Consider the following 23,655-nt stretch of genomic DNA (forward strand, 5'->3'; position numbering starts at 1 on the left):
TCCTTTACTGAGGATGGCGGCGGCAGCACCCGACAGCCGAGGGATAGATCGGCTTCGGGTGCAGACATCGTGGGTGCCCTGGACAGGCAAGTGTCCATATTTTAAAAGTCAGCAGTTGCAGTATTCAAAGCTACTGGCTTTAAAGACAAAGAGCTAAATGAGTGAGCAGAAGTAAAATCTAAATCTAATCAATATTTGGTGAGACTATGCTTTGGCTTCAAACCAGCATCAATTCTTCTAGGTACACACAGTGCTTAAGCACACCATTTTTAAAGGAGCTCGGCAGGTAGGTTATTCCAAACACCTTGGAGAACTAACCTCTGGATGTAGGCTGCCTCAAATCCCTCAGTGTCTTCATGTAATCCCAGACAGACTATGTTGAGATCAGGCTCTGTGGGGGCCAAACCATCTCTTCCAGGACTACTTGTTCTTTACACTGACATGACAATGGCTGTATGTTTTGGGCCGTTGTCCTGCTGCAGACTAGATTTAGGGCCAATCACATGCCTCCCTGGTGGTATGGCATGATGGGTAAGTACCTCCCTTTATTTCTTAGCATTGAGGAATTCATTAATCAGGCAATGCAGATGACCATAGATGCAGTGGTCAGCCAAGGAAATTTAATGCAGCAGATGAAAGACACAAGGAACGTGGGGTGGAAACAAGTGTAAGAAATATGAAAACATAGCGGACGAGTCAAAATTTGAAATATTCGACTATAGCGGGAGGCAATTTGTTCACCGAAGGGCTGGACAAAAGTACAATAATGCAGGCACCAGTAAAGCATGGTGGAGGTTCCTTGCTGGTGTGGGGTTGCATTTCAGCAAATTAAGTTGGAGATTTGGTCAGGATCAATGATGTCCTAAAGGCTGAGAAATACAGACAGATACTTATCCATCATGCCATACCATCAGGGAGGCATGTGAATGGCCCCATATTTATTCTGCAGCAGGACAACAACCCCAAACACACATCCAAATGTCGTTAAGACCTATCTTCCGGGTAAAGAAAAACGAGGAGTCCTGAAGTGATGGTCTGGTCCTTACAGAGCCCTAATGTAAACATCAGCCTGTCTGGGATTACATGAAGAGACAGAAGGATTTGAGGCAGACTACATCCACAGGAGTCTGTGGCTGGTTCTCCAAGATGTCGGGAACACTTGCATTCTGGAAATCATTCTTAATTTACTTGTTTTTTTTCCACATCTGCCTAAAATTTTTGCACACTCTGTATGTAGTACTTCATATTCCTATCGCACACATTCCTGGATGAGCTCTCGAGTTTGGGTGCTGTAGCAACAACCAGCTGGATACTGGTTCAAGTCACAGTGAAGATATTTGCCAGCACACCATGGAACGACATAGCATCCAAACAGGCGATTTATTCCATTATCACAACACAAGGATATTGCAACGTTTCGGAGCCACGCAGGACCCCGTTGTCAGGCATGTCCAGTACACACACAGAAATTTTTTTTTAAGTGACAATTAAAAAAAAAAAAAGCATTTTTATTTCATTTTCCCTTCAAATCAGCTTACTTTGGTGCAGAAAACGCAAGGAGTCCCATATTCATGCGACCTTCTTTATCTGTTTTTATCTGTTGAGATTGGCCAGTTATCTGAAACAGAAGAAACACTGGTGAATGTGTGCGATTGTTACACAAAACAGGGCATACAAAAAACCTTGGGTAATAGGCGATTAAACCAACCAAAACGAACACTTGCTATGTCCATGTAAAAAAGAATGGGGAAATTACTTATTCACACTTATTAACACTACGTGAAACTCCAAATGCATCTGTTCATTACAAGACACTTAATCCGAGTAACAAAACAAAGCTTTAAATGCCTTGATAACGAAAACAGAATAGATCATAAAACAGGACAAAGCATAAAGGAGAAAGTACTATCTTCCAAGATAAATCTGTATATAATACGGAGGCAAGATGTCTTCTGTCTGATTCATCTACATATCTAAAATTGCCTTAGGATCTATAAGGGAATACAAACTGGTAGAAGTACCTTGTAGATAATTGATGGAATTATCAATCAAGGGTGAATTTGCTTTTCTGTATAGAAAAATAGAAATTCCTTGTTTTTAGCACATTCCTAAAGTTCATAATGACCCAAATTTGAGGCCAATCATAGCCTCACCAATGGGCTTTTCCAATATATAGATCACTTTTAACCACTTGTACAGTCTCTGCCATCTTATAATATAGAGTGCCTGCACTTATCAGAGACTTTGAAATATTACACTTGGAAGTTTAGATACATCTGGTTGTTTTTGGATGTGAATTCACTATACACCTCAATTCCTCATGAGATAAGATGAAGGGCATTAGAATAGTTTTAGCTACCAATTCAAGGCTGCATCACACCCAGTTCCAATTTAATTTAGACAGTACCCGTTTTTTGGACGCATTTCCTTCACATTTGATAATTAATTTTAGCTCCAAATTTGCGGAACAGCGATAGGCATGATTATGTGCAATGCTACGTGAATTTAACTCTGATCCTTTTGGGAGCAATCCCATATTTGTAAACAATCCTTTTGCTCCCCATATAGTCTTATTTGGATAATGCAGGGACAACATTGTCATTTGGGACAGCCCCCTTTCAGACATTGAATTATTCATTTGCTAATGGAATAGCAATTCTATTCACTTGTGCATGTATGCGATGCTACTACATTGGTGATTCTAGAAATATAATTAGGACATTTCATATTAAATGTAATAAGTCCACAAAAGGCGTTTGGGTAGTAGAAACTTTGAAGAAAGATTACAAAAATATGCCATAGGGAGACATTTTGGATATTTACTCTCAACACACACTAGCTCCAAAGGGGAGTTTTTAGATCCATACTACACTTTAATACAATGTGTCTTGTTTCCTGTGCTTATTGCAACAGCGGGTTACTAATAGAAGATAGTTACATATAATAAAATAGAGGTCGATCGATATGGGTTTTTCTCTGGCCAATGCTGATATTTAGAAATTGCGGCGGGCGATGGCCTATATGTCATTTTTTTTGGGCCGATATGTTAGGCCGATTTTTTTTTCCCTTCATCTCATAAAATCTAAGTTAGACACCTTTCAAACTGGGGCGTTTTTCAGAAAATATAGGGGTGTGATTACTTTTCCATATGAAAAATCTGCATTTTAATTTGGTGCTTAAAACAGCTATGTCTGGTAACCTATTTATACCTCATATTTATTTTGTATACTCCAAGACATAAAAAATTACAATATTGCTTGTCATGCCATGAACCAACCCCCATTCATGAAATCTGACCTGGGCACATATACAGTGTCTTGAAAAAGTATACATACACCTTGAAATTTTCCACATTGACATCTTACAACCAAAAACATAAATGTATTTTACTGGGATTTTATGTGATTGTCCAACACAAAGTGGCACATAATTAACCACTTGCCGACCGCCGCACGACGATATACGTCGGCAGAATGGCACGGGCAGGCATATGGGCGTATATATAAGTCCCTGCCTGCCCGCGGGTGGGGGGCCCGATCGGGCCCCCCCCAGTGCCTGCGGCGGTCGGCATTCCTTCGAGAGCGATCCGGGATGAGGGGGCGGCCATTCATTCATGGCCACCCCCTCGCGATCGCTCTCGACGAATGGAAATCCTCCGTGACATCACTTCCTCTCCTGTAATGTAAACACAGGAGAGGAAGTGATGTATTCTCTCCTCCGTGTCGGTATTTTTCGTTCCGGCACCGAGGAGAGAGGTTCGGTGAGTTGCACCAACACACCCCACATACAGTAGAACATGCCAGGCACACTCACACCCCCCCTTTACCCCCCGATCACCCCCCCAATTACCCCTGCCCCCCCAGTCACAGTGACACCAATTGCTTTTTTTTTTTTTTTTTTGCATTGGTGTCATTTGTGACTGTAATAACTGTTAGGGCAGTTAGGGTTAGCCCCCTTTAGTTCTAATGTACCCCCCTAACCCCCCCAATAAAGGTTTAACCCCGTGATCACCCCCCGTCGCCAGTGTCACTAAGGCTGGGTTCACATTGCAGCGGTTTGAGAACGGATGTGATTCGCACCGCACTGCAGTGCAAATCACATCCGATCTCTGTGCGATTCGAGTTCAGCCATACAGATAGTATGGCTGAATTCGTGTCGCACCCGCCGCAAACTCGCACGGGACCCTTTTTTTGGTCCGCAGCAGAATCGGATCGCATGGGTGTTCACACCATGCGATCCGAGTTTGCAGATCGCACTGCGATATGCGAACTGATCTGGGGGTGTCAGTAACATTTCACTGACACTCCCAGCAGTTCGCATAGGGCAGTGTGAACTGCCGCCGGGAGGCATGCGATGCGGGAACCCGCCGCGGATTCGTGGCGTTCCCGCATCGCTCCAGTGTGAACCCAGCCTAATAAGCAATCATTTTTCTGATCGCTGTATTCGTGTCACAGGTGACGCTAGTTAGGCAGGTAGGTATTTAGGTTCGCCGCAACTTTTTATAGCGCCAGGGACCCCCATATACTACCGCATAAAGCCCCCTGATTGCCCCCTAGTTAACCCTTTCACCAGTGATCACCATATAACTGTTACAGGTGACGCTGGTTGGTTAGTTATTTTTTTATAGTTTCAGGGCACCCGCCATTTATTACCTAATAAAGGTTTAACCCCCTGATCACCCGGCGGGTGTCATTTGTGACTGTAATAACTGTTAGGGCAGTTAGGGTTAGCCTCCTTTAGTTCTAAGGTACCCCCCTAACCCCCCCAATAAAGGTTTAACCCCGTGATCACCCCCCGTCGCCAGTGTCACTAAGGCTGGGTTCACATTGCAGCGGTTATGAGAACGGATGTGATTCGCACCGCACTGCAGTGCAAATCACATCCGATCTCTGTGCGATTCGAGTTCAGCTATACAGATAGTATGGCTGAATTCGTGTCGCACCCGCCGCAAACTCGCACGGGACCCTTTTTTTGGTCCGCAGCAGAATCGGATCGCATGGGTGTTCACACCATGCAATCCGAGTTTGCAGATCGCACTGCGATATGCGAACTGATCTGGGGGTGTCATTAACATTTCACTGACACTCCCAGCAGTTCGCATAGGGCAGTGTGAACTGCCGCCGGGAGGCATGTGATGCGGGAACCCGCCGCGCATTTGTGGCGTTCCCACATCGCTCCAGTGTGAACCCAGCCTAATAAGCGATCGTTTTTCTGATCACTGTATTAGTGTCACAGGTGACGCTAGTTAGGCAGGTAGGTATTTAGGTTCGCCGCAGCTTTTTATAGCGCCAGGGACCCCCATATACTACCGCATAAAGCCCCCTGATTGCCCCCTAGTTAACCCTTTCACCAGTGATCACCATATAAGTGTTACAGGTGACGCTGGTTGGTTAGTTATTTTTTTTATAGTTTCAGGGCACCCGCCATTTATTACCTAGTCTCACTAGTGTACCCCTAAATTTAGGGGTGTCTACTTTCCAAAATGGGGTCATTTGGGGGGGGTTTGTGCCATCTTGGCATTTTATGGCCTTCAAAACTGTAACGCCCTTAGAAAGCCTGAAGGTGGTGCTTGGTTTTCGGGGCCCCGTACGCGGCTAGGCTCCCAAAAAGTCCCACATATGTGGTATCCCCGTACTCAGGAGAAGCAGCAGAATTTATTTTGGGGTGTCATTTCACATATGCCCATGGCATGCGTGAGCAATATATCATTTAGTGACAACTTTGTGAAAAAAAAAAAAAAGTTTGTAATTTTCCCGCAACTTGTGGCAAAATATAAAATATTCCATGGACTCAACATGCCTCTCAGCAAATAGCTTGGGGTGTCTACTTTCTAAAATGGGGTCATTTGTGGGGGTTTTGTGCCATCTTGGCATTTTATGGCCTTCAAAACTGTAATAGGTAGTGAGGAGTGAAGTCAAATATTTACGCCCTTAGAAAACCTGAAGGCGGTTCTTGGTTTTCGGGGCCCCGTACGTGGCTAGGCTCCCAAAAAGTCCCACATATGTGGTATCCCCGTACTCAGGAGAAGCAGCAGAATTTATTTTGGGGTGTCATTTCACATATGCCCATAGCATGTGTGAGCAATATATCATTTAGTGACAACTTTGTGAAAAAAAAATAAAAAAAAATTAAAGTTTGTAATTTTCCCGCAACTTGTGGCAAAATATAAAATATTCCATGGACTCAAAATGCCTCTCAGCAAATAGCTTGGGGTGTCTACTTTCTAAAATGGGGTCATTTGTGGGGGTTTTGTGCCATCTTGGCATTTTATGGCCTTCAAAACTGTAATAGGTAGTGAGGAGTGAAGTCAAATATTTACGCCCTTAGAAAACCTGAAGGCGGTTCTTGGCTTTCGGGGCCCCGTACGCGGCTAGGCTCCCAAAAAATCCCACACGTGTGGTATCCCCGTACGCAGGAGAAGCAGCAGAATTTATTTTGGGGTGTCATTTCACATATGCCCATAGCATGTGTGAGCAATATATCATTTAGTGACAACTTTGTGTAAAAAAAAAAAAATAATTATTTTTTTGTCATTATTCAATCGCTTGAGGCAAAAAAATAAAATATTCGATGGGCTCAACATGCCACTTATCAATTTCCTTAGGGGGTCTACTTTCCAAAATGGGGTCATTTGGGGGGGTTTTGTACTGCCCTGCCATTTTAGCACCTCAAGAACTGAGATAGGCAGTCGTAAACTAAAAGCTGCGTAAATTCCAGAAAACGTACCTTAGTTTGTAGATGTGACAACTTTTGCGCAAACCAATAAATATACAGTTATTGACTTTTTTTTTACCAAAGACATGTGGCTGAATACATTTTGGCCTAAATGTATGACTAAAATTGAATTTATTGGATTTTTCTAATAACAAAAAGTAGAAAATATCATTTGTTTTCAAAATTTGCGGTCTTTTTCCATTTATATCGCAAAAAATAAAAATCGCAGAGGCAATCAAATACCATCAAAAGAAAGCTCTATTTGTGGGAAGAAAAGTACGCAAATTTTGTTTGGGTACAACATTGCATGACCGCGCAATTACCAGTTAAAGCAGCGCAGTGCCAAATTGTAAAAAGACCTCTGGTCATTTACCAGCAAAATGGTCCGGTCTGAAAGTGGTTAAAGTGGTTGTAAACCCTCCCCTACAACTTTGTCTCATGTGAATCAGCATAAAAAACCTTAATGAACACTGCTTGTAGATATATCCTTACTTGCTTAGTATTGTTGTAATCATTTTTGTTCTTTAGAATTATGTCACTGAGCATGCCCAGATCTCCCCTGATTTACGGCACACTCTCTCTGTCTTATCTATCTGTTATCAGGACTTCCTATGGCACAACACTGAACTCCTAGCAGGCTGCTAATCACTCAGAGCTTTCTCCTACACACCATGTGACCTCACATACAGTGTAAACCAGGGAATGGGACAGCAGTAGTGCAGTCTTATCAGCTGAAGCGGATAGGACTCATACAGGCAAACACTAGGTAAACAGCACAAGTAAATACTATGAAATAAACAAGTGAGCTATGAACAAGGAAACAGGGTTACCATAGAAACGTTGGATTGAGAAGGAGGCTTGGTTAACAGTACCAGGAAGTGCTCAATGTAAGGGCAGAAAAACACTCCACTGTGGACTCAGAAAACAATACTTAAAGAGGAGGGCCGTTTAAAAAAAAAAAAAAAAAAGTCAGCAGCTGCAAACACTGCAGCTGCTGACTTAACACACTTACCTGTCCAGGGTGCCTGCGATGTCGGCCGCCCGAGGCCGACCCGTCCCTCGGCTCTTGGGTCCCGGCGCCGCCATTCCCTCTAAGGGAAACAGGCAGTGGAGCCTTATGGCTTCACTGCCCGTTTCCTACTGCGCATGCGCGAGTCCCGCAGCACTTTCTGAATGGGACGCGCTGTGTTCTGGAACACAGCGCGACCCATTACCCAGAAGACGCCGTGACGAGAAGAGAAGACAGAAGATCTCCGCGGAGGAGGAAGAGGAAGATTAGGATTATGTGCCTAGCAACAGGCATTTCTGGTAAGTAGAAAAAAAAATTTTTTCATTTTTTTTTTTTTTTTTTAGATTTTTTTGTAATTTTTAATATTTTTTTGTTTTCAGGGTGGCCCTCCACTTTAAGATGGCGCTGCCTAACCCCTGGAAACAAGTTTTTTAAAGTTTCTTTAAACAGTAAGTAATATGCAATTTGGGCTGGATTACAGTGGCTATAGTTTGATAATTACTTATTATAATGGGCTAAATGAAAATAAGCATCAGAGTGGGAGAGATTACTTCCTCTTTAAGAAGTGGAAGGAAAATGATAGATGGTTTTCAAAATTTTTTACCAACGAATATCTGAAAAGTGTGGCATGCATTTGTATTCAGCCCCCTTTCCTCTGATACCCCTAACTAAAATCAAGTGGAACCAATAGTCTTCAGAAGTCACGCACAGTGCCTTGCAAAATTATTCACCCCCTTGGCTTTTTACCTATTTTGTTACATTACAGATTTTAGTTTATTGTTTTTTTTTTTTTATCTGAATTATATATGATGGATCAGAACACAATAGTCAAAGTTGGTGAAGTAAAATTAGAAAAATATACAAATAAAACAATTTTTCAGAAATAAAAAACTGATAATTGGTACTGTATGTGCGTATGTATTTACTCCATTTGTTATGAAGCTCAAAAAAAGCTCTGGTGCAACTAATTACCTTCAGAAGTCACATAATTAGTGAAATGATGTCCACCTGTGTGCAATCTAATTGTCACATGATCTGTCATTACATATACACATCTTGTTAAAAGGTCCCAGAAGCTGCAACACCTAAGCAAGAGGCACCACTAACCAAACACTGCCATGAAGACCAAGGAATGCTCCAAATAAGTAAGCAACAATGTTGTTGAGAAGTACAAGTCAGGGTTAGGTTATAAGTTATGATGATCCCTAGGAGCAACATCAAATCTATCATAACCAAATGGAAAGAACATGGCACAACAGCAAACCTGCCAAGAGACCGCCACACACCAAAACTCACAGACCAGACAAAGAGGGCATTAATCAGAGAGGCAGCACAGAGACCTAAGGTACCCCTGGAGGAGCTGCAGAATTCCACAGCAGAGACTGGAACATCTGTACATAGGACGACATTAAGCTGTACACCGCATAGAGTTGGCCAAAGAAAACGCTATGTCTGGCGCAAACCCAACACATCACATCAACCAAAGAAGACCATCAGTCGGGATTGAGAAACTGGTCAGAGTTGAGGGAAAGATGAATGGTGCTAAATACAGGGATACTCTTGAGCAAAACCTGTACCATTCTGTGTGTGATTTGAGACTAGGACGGAGGTTCACCTTCCAGCAGGACAATGACCCCAAACACACTGCTAAAGCAACACATGAGTGGTTTAAGAGAAAACATGTAAATGTGTAGGAATGGCTTAGTCCAGTGTTTCTCAACTCCAGTCCTCAAGGCGCCCCAACAGGTCATGTGTAAGCCCCTGTGTCACTGTGCAGAGCTGGTCCGGTTAATATCCAGTAACTGTCCACAAATTTTTCCTCATTTAAAAGCAAAGAAGGCAAACATAGTGTAATCCAGCTTTTAAAATCCCGTTTTATTAAGTGTAAAAAGCTACTCACACTTTAGAAGGTAAATATTGCGTCTCAGTAAAATGTAAGTCTCAGCGTGTTTGAATTCACCGCCGCCGCCGCTATGCGAGAGTGCATACACCTTAGGCCACGCCCTACGCGTTTCGTCATTGGACGTCGTCTGGAGCACGCTGAGACTTACATTTTACTGAGACGCAATATTTACCTTCTAAAGTGTGAGTAGCTTTTTACACTTAATAAAACGGGATTTTAAAAACTGGATTACACTATGTTTGCCTTCTTTGCTTTTAAATGAGGAAAAATTAGTGGACAGTTACTGGATATTAACCGGACCAGCTCTGCACAGCGACACAGGGGCTTACACTGTGGAGGCGCATTAACCCCCCAAGGGGAGGGGGAGCTGGTGAGTGCAGACTATTGTCTTTATATACACAAATCGCACCGGTTGCAATCCAGGAGTCCACTGGGGATTTGAAGCACATTGGCACTTTTTGGTTAAGAAGAACTCTCTCATTGGAGTATTGTTGGTTTCTCTGCTGTTGGACTTTTTCATCTATTCAAAAATTACACACTTTCATTTAGCGATTCCAAAAAATTGCATGTTTTTTAAAAAATTGCATGCTTTCATTTAGCGATTTTTCAAATATAAAAGACTGGATTTGTATATTGTGACACTTGTAGTAGCACGTAGCACCTTTTCATAATTGGTATTGATGTTATTTTTGCACTTTTTTAAGCACATAGCACCTTTCATTGTAATTTTTGCACACATGCACATTTGCACTTTTAATATTGCAATAAGTTACTTTGCAGTTCTTGTAATGTGAATCAGGGTTTCCTTACGCATATTGCCAGCGATTTTTAGCATTTTAGTAATTTATTCGTTGTTTCAAAAAAAATTTATAACAATATCATAATATTATTTGGTGTGAGATATTGTCACATAGGCAGCTCTTAGTTACACTGTTTATTGGTACACCCACCTACGTAAAGATTAAGCACAATCAATAGCAGGTAAGCCTCCTGCAGGCATAATTAATAGTAGGAGAGCGCCGTTACTACCACTTTTGTACTCATTCACGTTTTTTCACCTTTTGGGTGAATAAATAAGGTAGTGGCAGCCCCCCCTTTTTTACAACTAGGGTTCTGTTTTTCTTATCATTAGGGTTTTGGATTTGGTTGTGTTTTTCACTTGTTGGTAATTATATATATTTTAAAGAAATAATTTAGGGTCCTTAGCGCACCTTACCCCCCTTTTTTAAATTTAAAGATTGCTGTTCACAAGCACAAACTATCCAAATTTAAGGAGTTGTAGAAGTTTTGCAAGGAGGAATGGGCAAAAATACCAGTGGTAAGATGTGGAAAGATCATACGGACCAAAGCAACTTGGAGCTGTAATAGCCGTAAAAGGTGGCTCTACAAAGTATTTACTTTAGGAGGGTGAATAGTTATGCACGTTGACCTTTTCTGTTATTTTGTCCTATTTGTTGTTTGCTTAAAAAAAACAAAAAAAAAAACAAACAAAACAAAAACACAAATATCTTCAAAGTTGTGGTCATGTTCTGTAAATTAAATAATGCAAATCCTCAAACAAAACATTTTAATTCTAGGTTGTGAGGCAATATAACACAACAAATGCCAAGGGGGGTGAATACTTTTGCAAGGCACTGTAATTAATACTTAGAGTCTACCTGTGTGTAATTTAATCGCAGTATAAATTCAGCTGTTCTGTGAAGCCCTCATAGGTTTGTTAGAGAACCTTAATGAATAGACAGCATCATGAACGCCAAGGAACACAGACAGGTCAGGGATAAAGTTGTGGAGAAGTTTAAAGCAGGCTTAGGTTATAAAAAATAAATAAAAAAATATCACAAGCTTTGAACATCTCACGGGCGCTGTTCAATCCATCATACGAAAATAGAAAGAGTATGGCACAACTGCAAACCTACCAAGCCATGGCCGTCCACCTAAACTGACAGTCCGGGCACTGAGAGTATTAATCATAGAAGAAGCAAAGAGGCCCTTGGTAACTCCGGAGAAGCTGCAGTGATCCACAGCTCAGTTGGGAGAATCTGTTAACAGGACAACTATTAGTCGTTCACTCCACATATCTGGTCTTTATGGAAGAGTGGTAAGAAGAAAGCCATTGTTGAAAGAAAGCCATAAGAAGTCCTGTTTTCAGTTTGCGAGAAGCCATGTGGGGGACACAGCAAAGATGTGGAAGAAGGTGCTCTGGTCAGATGAGACCAAAATGTAACTTTTTGGCCTAAAAGCAAAGCGTTATGTGTGGCGGAAAAACTAACAATGCACATCACCCTGAACATACCATCCCTACTGTGAAATATGGTGGTGGCAGCAGACGCTCTCCATCCAATCTGACAGAGCTTGAACTATTTTGAAAAGAATGGGAAAAATGTCACTCATGAGATCTGCAAAGCTAGTGAAGACATACCCAAAAAGACTTGCAGCTGTAATTGCAGAAAAAGGTGTTTCTACAAAGTATTGGCTCAAATGCACACCACACTTTTCACATATTTATTTGTAAATAATTTGGAAAACCATTTATAATTTTTATTCCACTTCACAATTATGTGACACTTTGTGTTAGTCTATCACATAAAATCCCAAACAAATACATTTACGTTTTTAGTTGTAACATTACAAAATATGGAAAATTTTAAGGGTTATGAAAACTTTTTCAAGGCACTGTATCTGTAGTGTTTACTTTTCTCTCTCAAAGGCCCTAAGTCCTGTGTCTTTCTGTTGCTCCACTCTCAGAGTCTAGAAAGCAGAAGACTGCAGATATACATGTAAAAGTTATGTAGGGAGATTTATTTAATCTCTGTGTATCATATGCTGTTCACATCACTGGGCATATGTGTGGGTTTATATCAATTTCAAAATTGTTTTAATAGGATGACTATTGTGGGTTGCAGGAAGCAATCCTTGCCGGGAAAGCAGGGCTATGATGGCCGCTAGCAATAATCTCATGTAAAATCTAACAGACTAGTTGTACCCAAGTTGATTGATCATACCATTGTTGTGAGGTTATAGCTTTCATTCTTATTTCTGCAAGCAATACACATTTATTTCAGACTTATTTACATGTACCTTGAGATGGCTGTCCTTCACCAATGTGACCTTAACATTTGGCTCCAGAGCTTGGTTTCCCCATTCATCACAAAGCTGGACAATCAGGGGCCTTTGTAACTTTTTACCACAGACAACTGTAACAGACTAATTAAAAAAATATTGTTAGATATCAACCAAGTACAGTAAATCAGCATACTTCTGTACACTCAAATAGTTTACCTCTGGCCAGTCTACTAGGGCAATTTTAGCAGGAGGCCCAGCAATTAAGATCAATTTTAAATAAGTTGAGAAATTTCTCCACGCAAAGCAAAGCTCTTTTTCCTCTAGAGGACCAGCAAAGAATTTTATTCCTTTGACAATAAAAGACTGCGTATTTTCCTGGATTAAAAAAAAAAAAAAAAGAAGAGGGAAAATAACCAATATATTAGAATATCTCGTATATAAACACCAATACATAAGTTACATGCAGATTGTGTCCTTACAAAATGTGAACAAATGAAAATATACTCAATACACACCTGAAAAGTCATTTCTATATTACTTTTGTCAAGACTAGCTTCAGAAATACCTAAAGAATCAAGGCATGATGGTGATAATGTGCGGACTTGATTACCAAACTGGTCTGTCAATATCAACTCTGTAAGAGACAAACAAATGACAGAAACTAGAGTATTAGATACAGCAGCTACACAACGCTATTTTAACCACTTGCTTACTGGGCACTTAAACCCCCCTCAGTCCCAGACCAATTTTCAGCTTTCAGCGCTGATGCACTTTGAGTGACAATTACGCGGTCATACAACACTGTACCCAAATGAAATTTTTATCATTTTTTTCCCATAAATAGAGCTTTCTTTTGGTGGTATTTAGTTACAGCTCGGAGTTTTATTTTTTGCTAAACAAACAAAAAAAGATGCAAAAAAAAACAAAAAAAAAAATCATGTTTTAATAGTTTGTTATAAAATTTTGCAAACGGGTCATTTTTCTCCTTCATTGAAGTGCGCTGATTAGGCGGCACTGATAGGCTGCATTGGTGGGCACTGATGGGCTGCATTGGTGGGCACTGATGGGCTGCACCGGTGGGCACTGATAGGCATAGTTAAGGCGGCACTAATAGGCACAGATAAGGCGGCACCGATGGGCACAGATAAGGCGGCACTGATGGGCAAAGATGGGCACAGATAAGATGGCACGGATGGGTGGCACGGATAAGTGGCACGGATGGGTGGCACGGATGGGCACTGATAGGTACCACAGATAGATGGGACTGATGGGCACTGATAGGTGGCACTGATAGGTGGCTCTGATAGGTGGCACTGCTGGGCACTGATGGGCGGCACTGCTGGGCACAGATGGGCGGCACTGCTGGGCACAGATGGGCGGCACTGCTGGGCACTGATGGGCGGCACTGGGGTGCAGCACCTTTGAGGCAGATTGGGTGGCACTGTGGGTGGCACTGTGGGTGGCACTGTGGGGTGGCACTGTGGGTGGCACTGTGGGTGGCACTGTGGGCACTATGGGCACTTACTTTTGCTTTTATTTTACTTCAGGATGGCACTGCGGGAGGCAGGTGGGCACAGGCAGGTGGCAGGTGGTCCCTTGTATTGATGGCCGTGATCGGGACTGATGTCCCGATCACGGCCGCCGGTGATCGGCTTTTTTTTTTCTCTCCTCGCGCTGTCAGCGCGAGGAGGAATAATAGCCGATTACCGGCTCCGTTCTATCACATGATCAGCTGTCATTGGCTGACAGCTGATCACGTGATAAGGGGTCGGGATCGACCCCTTACACAGATCGGTGATCAGGCGAGTCTCACGGACTCGCCAATCACAGAGCGCGCCGCGCGTGCACCTCAGGGGGCGCGCAGGCCGCTCGTAACCGGGACGACGTCAATAGACGTAGTCCCGGAAATGTAGGTCCGCGCTAATGCCGTCATTTGGCAATAGCGCGGATCTGTAGTGGTTAAAGAAATGCTTTGTTTATTAATACAAAGTAAGGTACTAACTGCAGCATGCTTCCTCAATCTGCCTATTGCAACCTATGAAAATCCTATGCAAACATCAGTTTTCTAAACAGCCAGCCTCTTGACATTGGTCTGAAAAGAATTTGGCTGGTGGGATGACTGGAATTTTATCATCTTCATTGTCATAACTTGACTAATGCATACAACTAGATAATAACTGTGGAATTAATGTCAGTGTAACCGCTAAAGCCTGCATAGTTTTTTTTTAGCTGCCCTATATACGTCACATATGCTGTGTCTTTATGATGATGTTGTGATCATTTATAATTAATCCAGGGTGATAACAAAACTACTTGTAAATGTTTTATGTCAATTAATGTACCATTACCACTCACCAACTTCACCCTTCAGCTCTTCTCCCATTTTGAGAACATTAGGTCCAGTTAACTTGCATTTCAAATGTTTTGGCTCGTCAGGGAGAGGCCTGAAACAATGCATAAAGTATTCAGTTCATCTTCAGAGTAAACATTGAGATTCACAATGTGATAAGAACAGGCAGACACTTTTACAAAGCACTCAGAAAGAAGGAATGTGTGTAGCAGTAGGTACAAAAAAGCTACAGGTGAATGTCTGCAACAACATTTTCCAAAATCCTTTCAATATACTGTATGTTAAGTGTTTGTTGCCTAAAAAAAAAATCTTGCTTCTTTAAAGCATGTTAACCTCCCTGGTGCTACAATTATTTCGGATTTTAGGTGCTAAAAGCGGTACAATTATTTTGCATGAAAATTTGACGTTTTATATTGTAGTCCTGTAATTCTTAGCAATAACTCACTTAAATCTGTCCAAACCGGAGTCTAGCAGACATCCCGGGTATGATAAAGTTTGAAAAATGAAATCATAAATTATAATATAATAAATAATTGTACGAAATAATAATATAACAATAATGAAAATAATTCAATAATGTAATCAAATCAAAAACACTGAAATTTGCTCAGCTGCAGAATTGTCACTGTCATTACTTTTCAATATTTGATGACGGATCTCCCCACAAATCGCTATCCCTCAATTCTGCAAGTGATTACAATTTATTATCGCTGTTTTCTAGCTGGTCTAAAATACTTTTTGATGTAAAGTGACAGTTTTGGTTGCTATGGACAATCTCCAGTTTCCAGGCATAAAGAACAGTTTTTATTATATAAAACTGCATGCAGGACACTGGGCAGACCACTAGGGACAAAGGGGATGTGAAATTATTACATACAGCAATGTAATCTGTAAGATTACATTATACTGTATGTATACTGTGTATGTTTCACTTTTTGAATTTGGCGCCGATCTCCATCCCCGTGTGTCGCAACGCTCGCAGGGAACGGAGATCAGCTCCGTGATAGATCGAGTGAGACACGGCTCGCTCGTACAGCACGGGGACATCGCTGGATCCGAGGGACAAGGTAAGTAAACATCCTCCTTGATCCAGCGATGCGGTCCCGAGTCTGGCTCGGGGTTACCGCTTTTGGTATAAAAATTCTACCCCGAGCCAGACTCGGGAATACCGTCAGGGGGGTTAAACAGTAAAATGCTTGTGCTGTGTAATTTCCCCCCCCTGTATCACTTGAAATACCTGGCTAATCCTGCCAGTTTCTGCCCTCCCCTCTGTAAACTGACCGCGGTATATCATGGCTGCTGAGCCCTGACACTGTGGTCAGTTTAGGTGCCTCTATCAATTGCTGCTATCTGCAGCTCTCCTGGGACTCCCTCTGTCCTCCTCCCCCCGCCTGTCTGCTCCTGTGTCAGTGCCTGCCCCCTCCCCTCCTGCTGCTGAAATAACTTTTAATGTCTCATATAATCCTGTTTCCTAATGAGATTTTTTTCCGGTCTGTGTTTTTTTTTTTTTTTTTTAAATAAAGCTGCTTATACCGGTTCTCAGCGCTCGTGAGAACGGGCAGCTTGTTCCTCCTCTCCTCCCGACTGATGTCAGCGGGCAATCTCAGCCCTGCCAGCTGCAGCTGTCAAACCAGTAGAGGAGAGAGACAGTCGGTCACATGAGCAACACTCTGAAAAATAGGATTTTTGTACTCACCGTAAAATACCTTTCTCTGTAGTTCACGGACAGACACAGCTCCTTTACTCTTGACCAATGGGTTGTTACGGCCACCTTCAGGAGAGGACTAGGCAGAACATGTTAACATGTACAAAAAACAGAACTTTCTAGTTCCGCCCAAGGGGCGGTCGCTTCAGTAACAACCCCCCAGCCTGCTTTCTGCAGCCTCAGTACGTCAACAAGCAGTATAACTTAATCAATAAGAGGGGAGAGTGCTGTATCAGTCAGTGAACTACAGAGAAAATAATTTTACGGTGAGTACAAAAATCCTATATAAAAGAATTTCACCCACAATCAGAAGTGCTCGCTCAGAACTCATGGTGACAATCCAACAGTACATAATACTCAAAGTTAACTGTATTTTCTTTAAACAGAAAAAAGAAGTGCAGAATTGCAACATTACGCGGCCGCCCGCAAAAACTTTTCTGCCAAAGCAGGCAGGCGATGCACTTACATCCACTCTGTAGAAAAACTTTTGCGCCCAAAGCAGGCATCAAATGATGCGCTTACATGGACGGAAATAGAAAGTTCTGTTTTTTGTACATTTTAACGTGTTCTGCCAAGTCCTCTCCTGAAGGTGGTGTAACATTCTAATGGTCAAGAATAAAGGAGCTGTGTCTGTCAGTGAACGTAAGAGAAACATGTACACATGGCATTTTTTTTTTATATATATATAAAACACAGACAGGAGCAATATCATTAGGAAACAAAGCGGATTGTAAGAAGTTACCAGTGTGGGTTAACAACCATTTTAAGCAGAAGACCGTTTTCTTCCCACAATAAAAGAATAGTTTTACTATGCCATATTCAGGCCCTGCCTCTATACCTTGAATCTTCAGGGGGAAAAAAGCTATGACTATTAATTTGACTATCAATACAACTTCTTCACAAACACATTTCCAGGTGGCTGATTGGACAATAAAGAGTACCGGCACTGTGCTCTCTCCTATCAGCATGCTTATTTGCATCATCATTTTAACCACTTCACGCAACACCACGTACCTGTACGTCAGTACTTTGACGCTAAATACTGGAGTTATGGCAGCAGCTACCATAACCCTGGTATTTTCGGGAACACCGTGCATTTCTCTTTAGGATAAAAGTAGTCCACGCAGTGGTTTCGCTGCGAGATCTCTTATTGGGGGCAGTTTTCAAACTACACATGTGAGGTATCGCTGCAATCATTATAGCGGGAGCAATCATTCTCGCCCTAGACCTCCTCTGTAACTCAAAACTGGTAACCTGTAGAGTTTTATACATCGCCTATGGAGATTTTTAAAGGTAAAAGTTTGTCATCATTCCACAAGCGGGCGCAATTTTGAAGCTCGTTACACTTACAAAAAAATATATATATACTGTTTGGAGGTTCTAAGTAATTTTCTAGCAAATAAAATTATTTTAACTTGTAAACAACAAGTGTTAAAAAAAGGCTCGGTCCTTAAGTGGTTAAGGACGCCCGCCCTTCCCAAATATTCCAGGGTTATGGCAGCTAGCTGCTGCCATAACCCCGGTATTTAGCGTCAAAGACATAATCAGCTAGTATGCCTCGCATACTAGCTGAATATTAAATACTTACCTTAAAACTGAACCCCTGCAGAGGAATCCGCACACTGCTGAGTTGGCTGACATCTTTCCCGCAGTTCCTTCCGGGTTCGTGGGAGTGTGCGCCGCCATTCAAGGCACCCGTGGCCGATCCTTTAGAGAGCATACACCAGTGATGTCACTGGCTGCATGTAATGTAAATATCTCTGAAACGGTACATGCTTAGGAAATATTTACACTACCTATAGGCAAGCCTTATTATAGGCTTACCTATAGGTAAATGTCTGCAGACGAAGTTTACTTCCTCTTTAACCACTTCAGCCATGGAAGAATTTACCCCCTTTCTGACAAGAGCAACCTTTTTTTCCCATAACTAGAGCTTTCTTTTGGTGGTATTTGATCACCCCTGCGGTTTTTTATTTTTTGCGCTATAAACAAAAAAAAAGTGACAATTTTGAAAAAAAAAGCATTCTTTTTTACATTTTGCTATAAATATCCCCCAAAAATATATAATAAAAACACATTTTTTTCCTCAGTTTAGACCGATACGTATTCTTCTACATATTTTTGGTATAAAAAAAAATAAAATGCAATAAGCGATTATGGATTGGTTTGCGCAAAAGTTATAGCGTTTACAAAATAGGGGATAGTTTCATGGCATTTTTATTAATTTATTTTTTACTAGCAATGGCGATCAACGATTTTTATCATGACTGTAACATTATGGCGGACATATCAGACATTTTTGGGACCATTGTCTTTTATACAGCAATCAGGGAAGGGGTTAACCACTAGGGGTCAGTGTAGGGGTTAAGTGTGTCCTGGGAAGTGTTTCTAACTGTGGGGGGGCGTGGCAACGTGTGACACGTCACTGATCTCTGCTCCCGATCACAGGGAGCAGAGATCAGTGACACTGTCACTAGGCAGAACGGGGAAATGCTTGCCTACATTAGCATCTCCCCGTTCTTCCTCTCCGTGAGACGATCGCGGGTATCCCCGCGGCGATCGAGTCCGCGGAAACCACGACCCGACTCACAGAGCTTGCCACAGACGCGCCCGCCTCTAAAAGGCCACGTACAGGTAAGATTAGTTTGCCTGTACAAGCCCTTCTGCCGACGTATATCGGTGTAAGGCAGTTGGCCGGCAAGTGGTTAACAAAGCAGAGTTGCTTGGCTTATCAGCAGTACATAAAGTTCTGCCAAAAAAAAAAATTATATATATATATATATATATATATATATATATATATATATATATATGTGGCAGCACATTGTAAGCGGCGATATTTTTGTAAACTGCAATACATACTTGACTGTAAAAGCACTTTCCAAAGAAACGTTATCATCATGATAGGTGACCTGGCAATAGCGAACATCATTAACTGAATTTGACACCTCCACATCAGGTAAAAGTCCATTGACTAATTTCTCCTTAGAAACATTTGGTGTCCAGTTCACCTGTCATGGAGAAAAAGAAAATAATTTATGAGTACAGCTAAAGCAAAATGTAGTAATCAAAAAGTTTGAAGAGTTTAGTTACAGCCCTCAAAATCTCCAAAACAAGCGGAGGGCGCGTGGAACCGCATCACAGGGGGTAGGTGGGATTGAACAGCAGGCGATTATCCTCTCAGTCTCCACCCCCAATTATTCTCTTAGCAGGGCCTGGCAAAGAAATAGATGGGATGAGGGGAATGGAGTATGGTTGGGCGGGGGCTGCCAACGTTTACTTTTCCTATTGACAAGCTGGTTGGTTGTTCGAACCACCTAGCAACCAAGCACCAGCTTGTTAAAAGGAAAAGTTAACTTTGGATGCTCAGGCTTCCTTGTCCAGTGCTGTGCTCCGCTGTAAGTCTTTCAGCAACCTAAATCAGTGAAAGTGTCATTCATTGGTTTTCATTTCTTTAATGCTATATTTAATATAGCATTAAAATATTTACTTAACAAGGCAGTAATGATGTGTACAGTGCCTATAGTAGCCAATCATATTTTATCATTATTTTATTTATCACAGTCTGATCAATGAAATATGCTTTATGTTATTATTAAATACGGTATGTTGTTGTTAATATTTACTTTTGTAACTCATTTCTGCATAAAACATTTAACAGTCGTTTCATGAGATCATTTACAAGGGCGTGTTTAGGGGTGGGATTAGGGTTGGGATGGGACAACTGGTGGTGAGTAACTCCTGGCTAGTAGCTCAAGACTTGAAATTGTGAGCCCTGTATTTACATTACTAAACAAAGCCTCAAATCAATCTCCCCAGCTCACTTGCTTAGATTCATTACACAGTAACAGCTTGTCAGTCGAGGACAAAATTCAAGACTTTATTCCATCCATAAATACATCAAATACTGGTGCCCAGAGATTGTGCTCTTGTACAGACAACACATTTCAATCCATCAATTGAGATTTGATAAAGGCCTAGTGAGTGAAATGCACGGTTATACACTATCTGTAAAAGAACACAGCTTTATTTTGCATCAGCAGGGTGATGTTTTTATGGATCAAATAAATTCTTGCATTTTATCTTTCACTTCATCAATGCTGATACATCTTTGACAAGTTGAGTCCTCTTAGCATAGAATTGGTGATCTGGTCAAATATTCATGTCAGTATAAAGTAATATGAAGTGTAGAAGTAAAATGACAAAATAATTCTGTGTCTGCTGTAGGCAGGTAAGAAGAAAACAGTTTTTAAGAACCAGCAATATTTACTGTATGCTTTCACAGTTCATTGGGTATACAAATAAAACTGATCTCCAGTCATATGTAAGTAACTGAATTTTACATGGTGTCAGTCTATATCATGCTGCAGTGTCCATGTGATAGCAATGAACAAGAAAGACAGCAGGAGAGAGAAATAAAAACATATGTTTAATTAAATAAAAGGAGACAAAATATAATTGCAATTTAGGAGCCAGTGTGCAGTTTTTTATAGCATCAGAGAACACTTCCAGTGACCCAGTATTATGGGTTCAGCAATTTATGCTGAATGCAGAAAACCCGCAGTCTGGGCAAACATCCATGAATGTATGTAGAGGCCCAAACATGAGTTCCACTCAGTACAGCAGAACATTGTTTAGACCTGTCTAGTAGCTGCATATTTCAACCTGCCATAGACTGATACGCTGTAGGCAGCGGGACTAGATGCTGCCCCCGTAACTCCCAGATGCGCTAAAAAGGTGGCATTGCGTGTACAGTCGCTAGATGCCCCAAGTGCAAAGGGCCTTAGGGGACAAGAAATAAAAAAAATATATATATTTTCTATCTTCCATTGTGAGACACAGCTTGATATGTGGCAACCTAGAGACATCCAAAAGCAGCCCAAACTGAGGAGCACGCACTCTAAAATACACCAGCCCAACATCAAAAACCTAACAAAGGGAAACCAAGGGCATTAAAGGATTCGTAAACTCTACTGATTTAGATTTTTTTTTCTCTATACGAGCCTGTGTTGTTATGTTTATTTTAGTGATTTTTCTAGTAGTACATTTGAAATATCATGCCTTTTTTAAGAAAGGATTCTCATATGTTAATGAACTATTTGGACAGGTTCACAAAGCTCAGGACAGGAAAAGATGTTGGCAGAAAGTAGGAGGAGGGAAAGGACTTGAAACACAAGCACGTGCTGAAGGCAAAAAGAGCAGTACTGGTTGTTATACAGGATTCCAAAAAAAAAAAAAAAGGAGCAGTCTGGGGAGACCTTGCATAAAAGGAAAACGAAGATTCCATCACTAGGAAGAACAGCTCCATAGACAGCTTGGGAGTGAGCAAAGTGTGCCTCTATAGCAAACGGCTTGCTATGGAGACACACCAAGAGCCAAGATCGGTGCTCTGTGCAAAACCACTGTACAGAGCAGGTCAATATAGCAGGTTTGTTATTTTAATAATAATAAAATTACTTTAGTAACATTTTAGGGAATTCAAATATCCTGGTTCAAGGGATTACGTTTCTGATAACAGCTTGAATACCATAATGCACAACTGGTGAAATTGTAGCCTCAACAGTAGGCATACACGGCTTTCCCTGGAATTTAATGCGAGTGTACAGAGACTCTTAAAGGGGCTGTGTCCTTTTTATTTTCTGCCCAGTTTGCAATATCTCTATGTGGTGGATTGGAATAAACGATCAGCCTTGAAGAACTACGGCTTTAGTCTGTGCAAAGGACTTTCAGTGCTGCCTTTTTTTTTTCAACCATTTACAGACCAGAAGATTTTCCTGCTTAACCACTTAAATATCAGGCACTTACACACCTTCCCACCCAAGCCAATTTTCAGTTCATCGCTGTTGCAATTTGAATGAAAATTGCGTGGTCATGCTACACTGTACCCAAACAAATTTTTTATCATTTTGTTCCCACAAATATAGCTTTCTTTTGGTGGTATTTGATCACCTCTGCCATTTTTAGTTTTTGCCCAAAAAATAAATAAATAAGACAAAAAATTTTGGGGGAAAAAATGGGATTTTTGTACTCACCGTAAAATCCTTTTCTCTGAAGTTCATTGACGGACACAGCTCCTTTAATTCTTGACCTTAGGGTAACCACACCACCTTCAGGAGAGGACTAGGCAGAACATTTAACATATGTAAAAACAGCAAGACTGCACAGCACCGCCCAGGGGCAGTCCCTCTGGCTATAACCCCTCACCCTGCTTCCTGCAGCTCAGTTCGTCAAAAAGCAGTACAAACATAAATAGGAGGGGTAGGTGCTGTGTCCGTCAATGAACTCCACAGAAAAGAATTTTAGAGGGAGTACAAAAATCCCATTTTCTCTTTCATTCATTGACAGACACCGCTCCTTTAATTCTACATACACCCGAAAATCACGGACCACGTCCAGGGAATGCAAGGCAACCTCTTTCTAGTGTGTTGGCTTATCACATACGGATGGTAACACGATGTCTTCATTTAGATGGAATGCTGAAACCATCTTTGGAAGGTCACCATATCCTTGTGGAAAACAAGGTAGGGAGACTTGCATGACAAGGCTGTCAACTCATAAAACCTCCTGGCAGATGTAATAGGCACTAGAAAGAGTACTTTCTGAGAAAGCGCTAACAAGGTAATCTTCCTAATGTTCTAAAACGCTGGTTTCTGAAGCGCAGATAGCAGCAGATTCAGATCCCACGGAGGTAGCGGTGGTTAAACCGGAGGGACTACGTGTCGAACCCCTTGCACAAAGGTACTCACCAATGAGTGAGTCGCCAAAGGGTGTTGGAAAAAGACAGCCAAGGATGATATCTGTCCCTTGATGGTGCTTAAGTCAAGTTTCTGATCCATTCCTCGCTGCAAAAACAGCAGAATCCTGGAAACTGAATATGTGCGCAGACACACATCTCCTCACACATGGAGATG

At 41.6% G+C, this 23,655-nt stretch overlaps 1 protein-coding gene across 3 annotated transcripts in view; it reads right to left on the reverse strand.

The window, feature by feature from the left end:
- The window catches only part of SMCHD1 (structural maintenance of chromosomes flexible hinge domain containing 1), a 621,656-nt gene that overhangs the window by 242,222 nt on the left and 355,779 nt on the right, over positions 1 to 23,655 (reverse strand). For all 3 annotated transcript variants that reach the window (XM_077492529.1, XM_077492527.1, XM_077492528.1), the window contains exons 26-31: positions 19,607 to 19,755; positions 15,045 to 15,133; positions 13,205 to 13,323; positions 12,906 to 13,064; positions 12,705 to 12,830; positions 1,539 to 1,618 (exon numbers count right to left, since the gene is read on the reverse strand). In XM_077492529.1, coding sequence (XP_077348655.1) covers positions 1,539 to 1,618; positions 12,705 to 12,830; positions 12,906 to 13,064; positions 13,205 to 13,323; positions 15,045 to 15,133; positions 19,607 to 19,755 — 722 coding nt within the window. The remainder of the gene's footprint in view (positions 1 to 1,538; positions 1,619 to 12,704; positions 12,831 to 12,905; positions 13,065 to 13,204; positions 13,324 to 15,044; positions 15,134 to 19,606; positions 19,756 to 23,655) is intronic.

This window comes from Lithobates pipiens, unplaced genomic scaffold (genome assembly GCF_037356315.1).
Source record: "Lithobates pipiens isolate NorthernLeopardFrog02 unplaced genomic scaffold, aLitPip1_a1.2 Scaffold_19, whole genome shotgun sequence".
In the NCBI taxonomy this organism is placed as follows: Eukaryota; Metazoa; Chordata; class Amphibia; order Anura; family Ranidae; genus Lithobates; species Lithobates pipiens.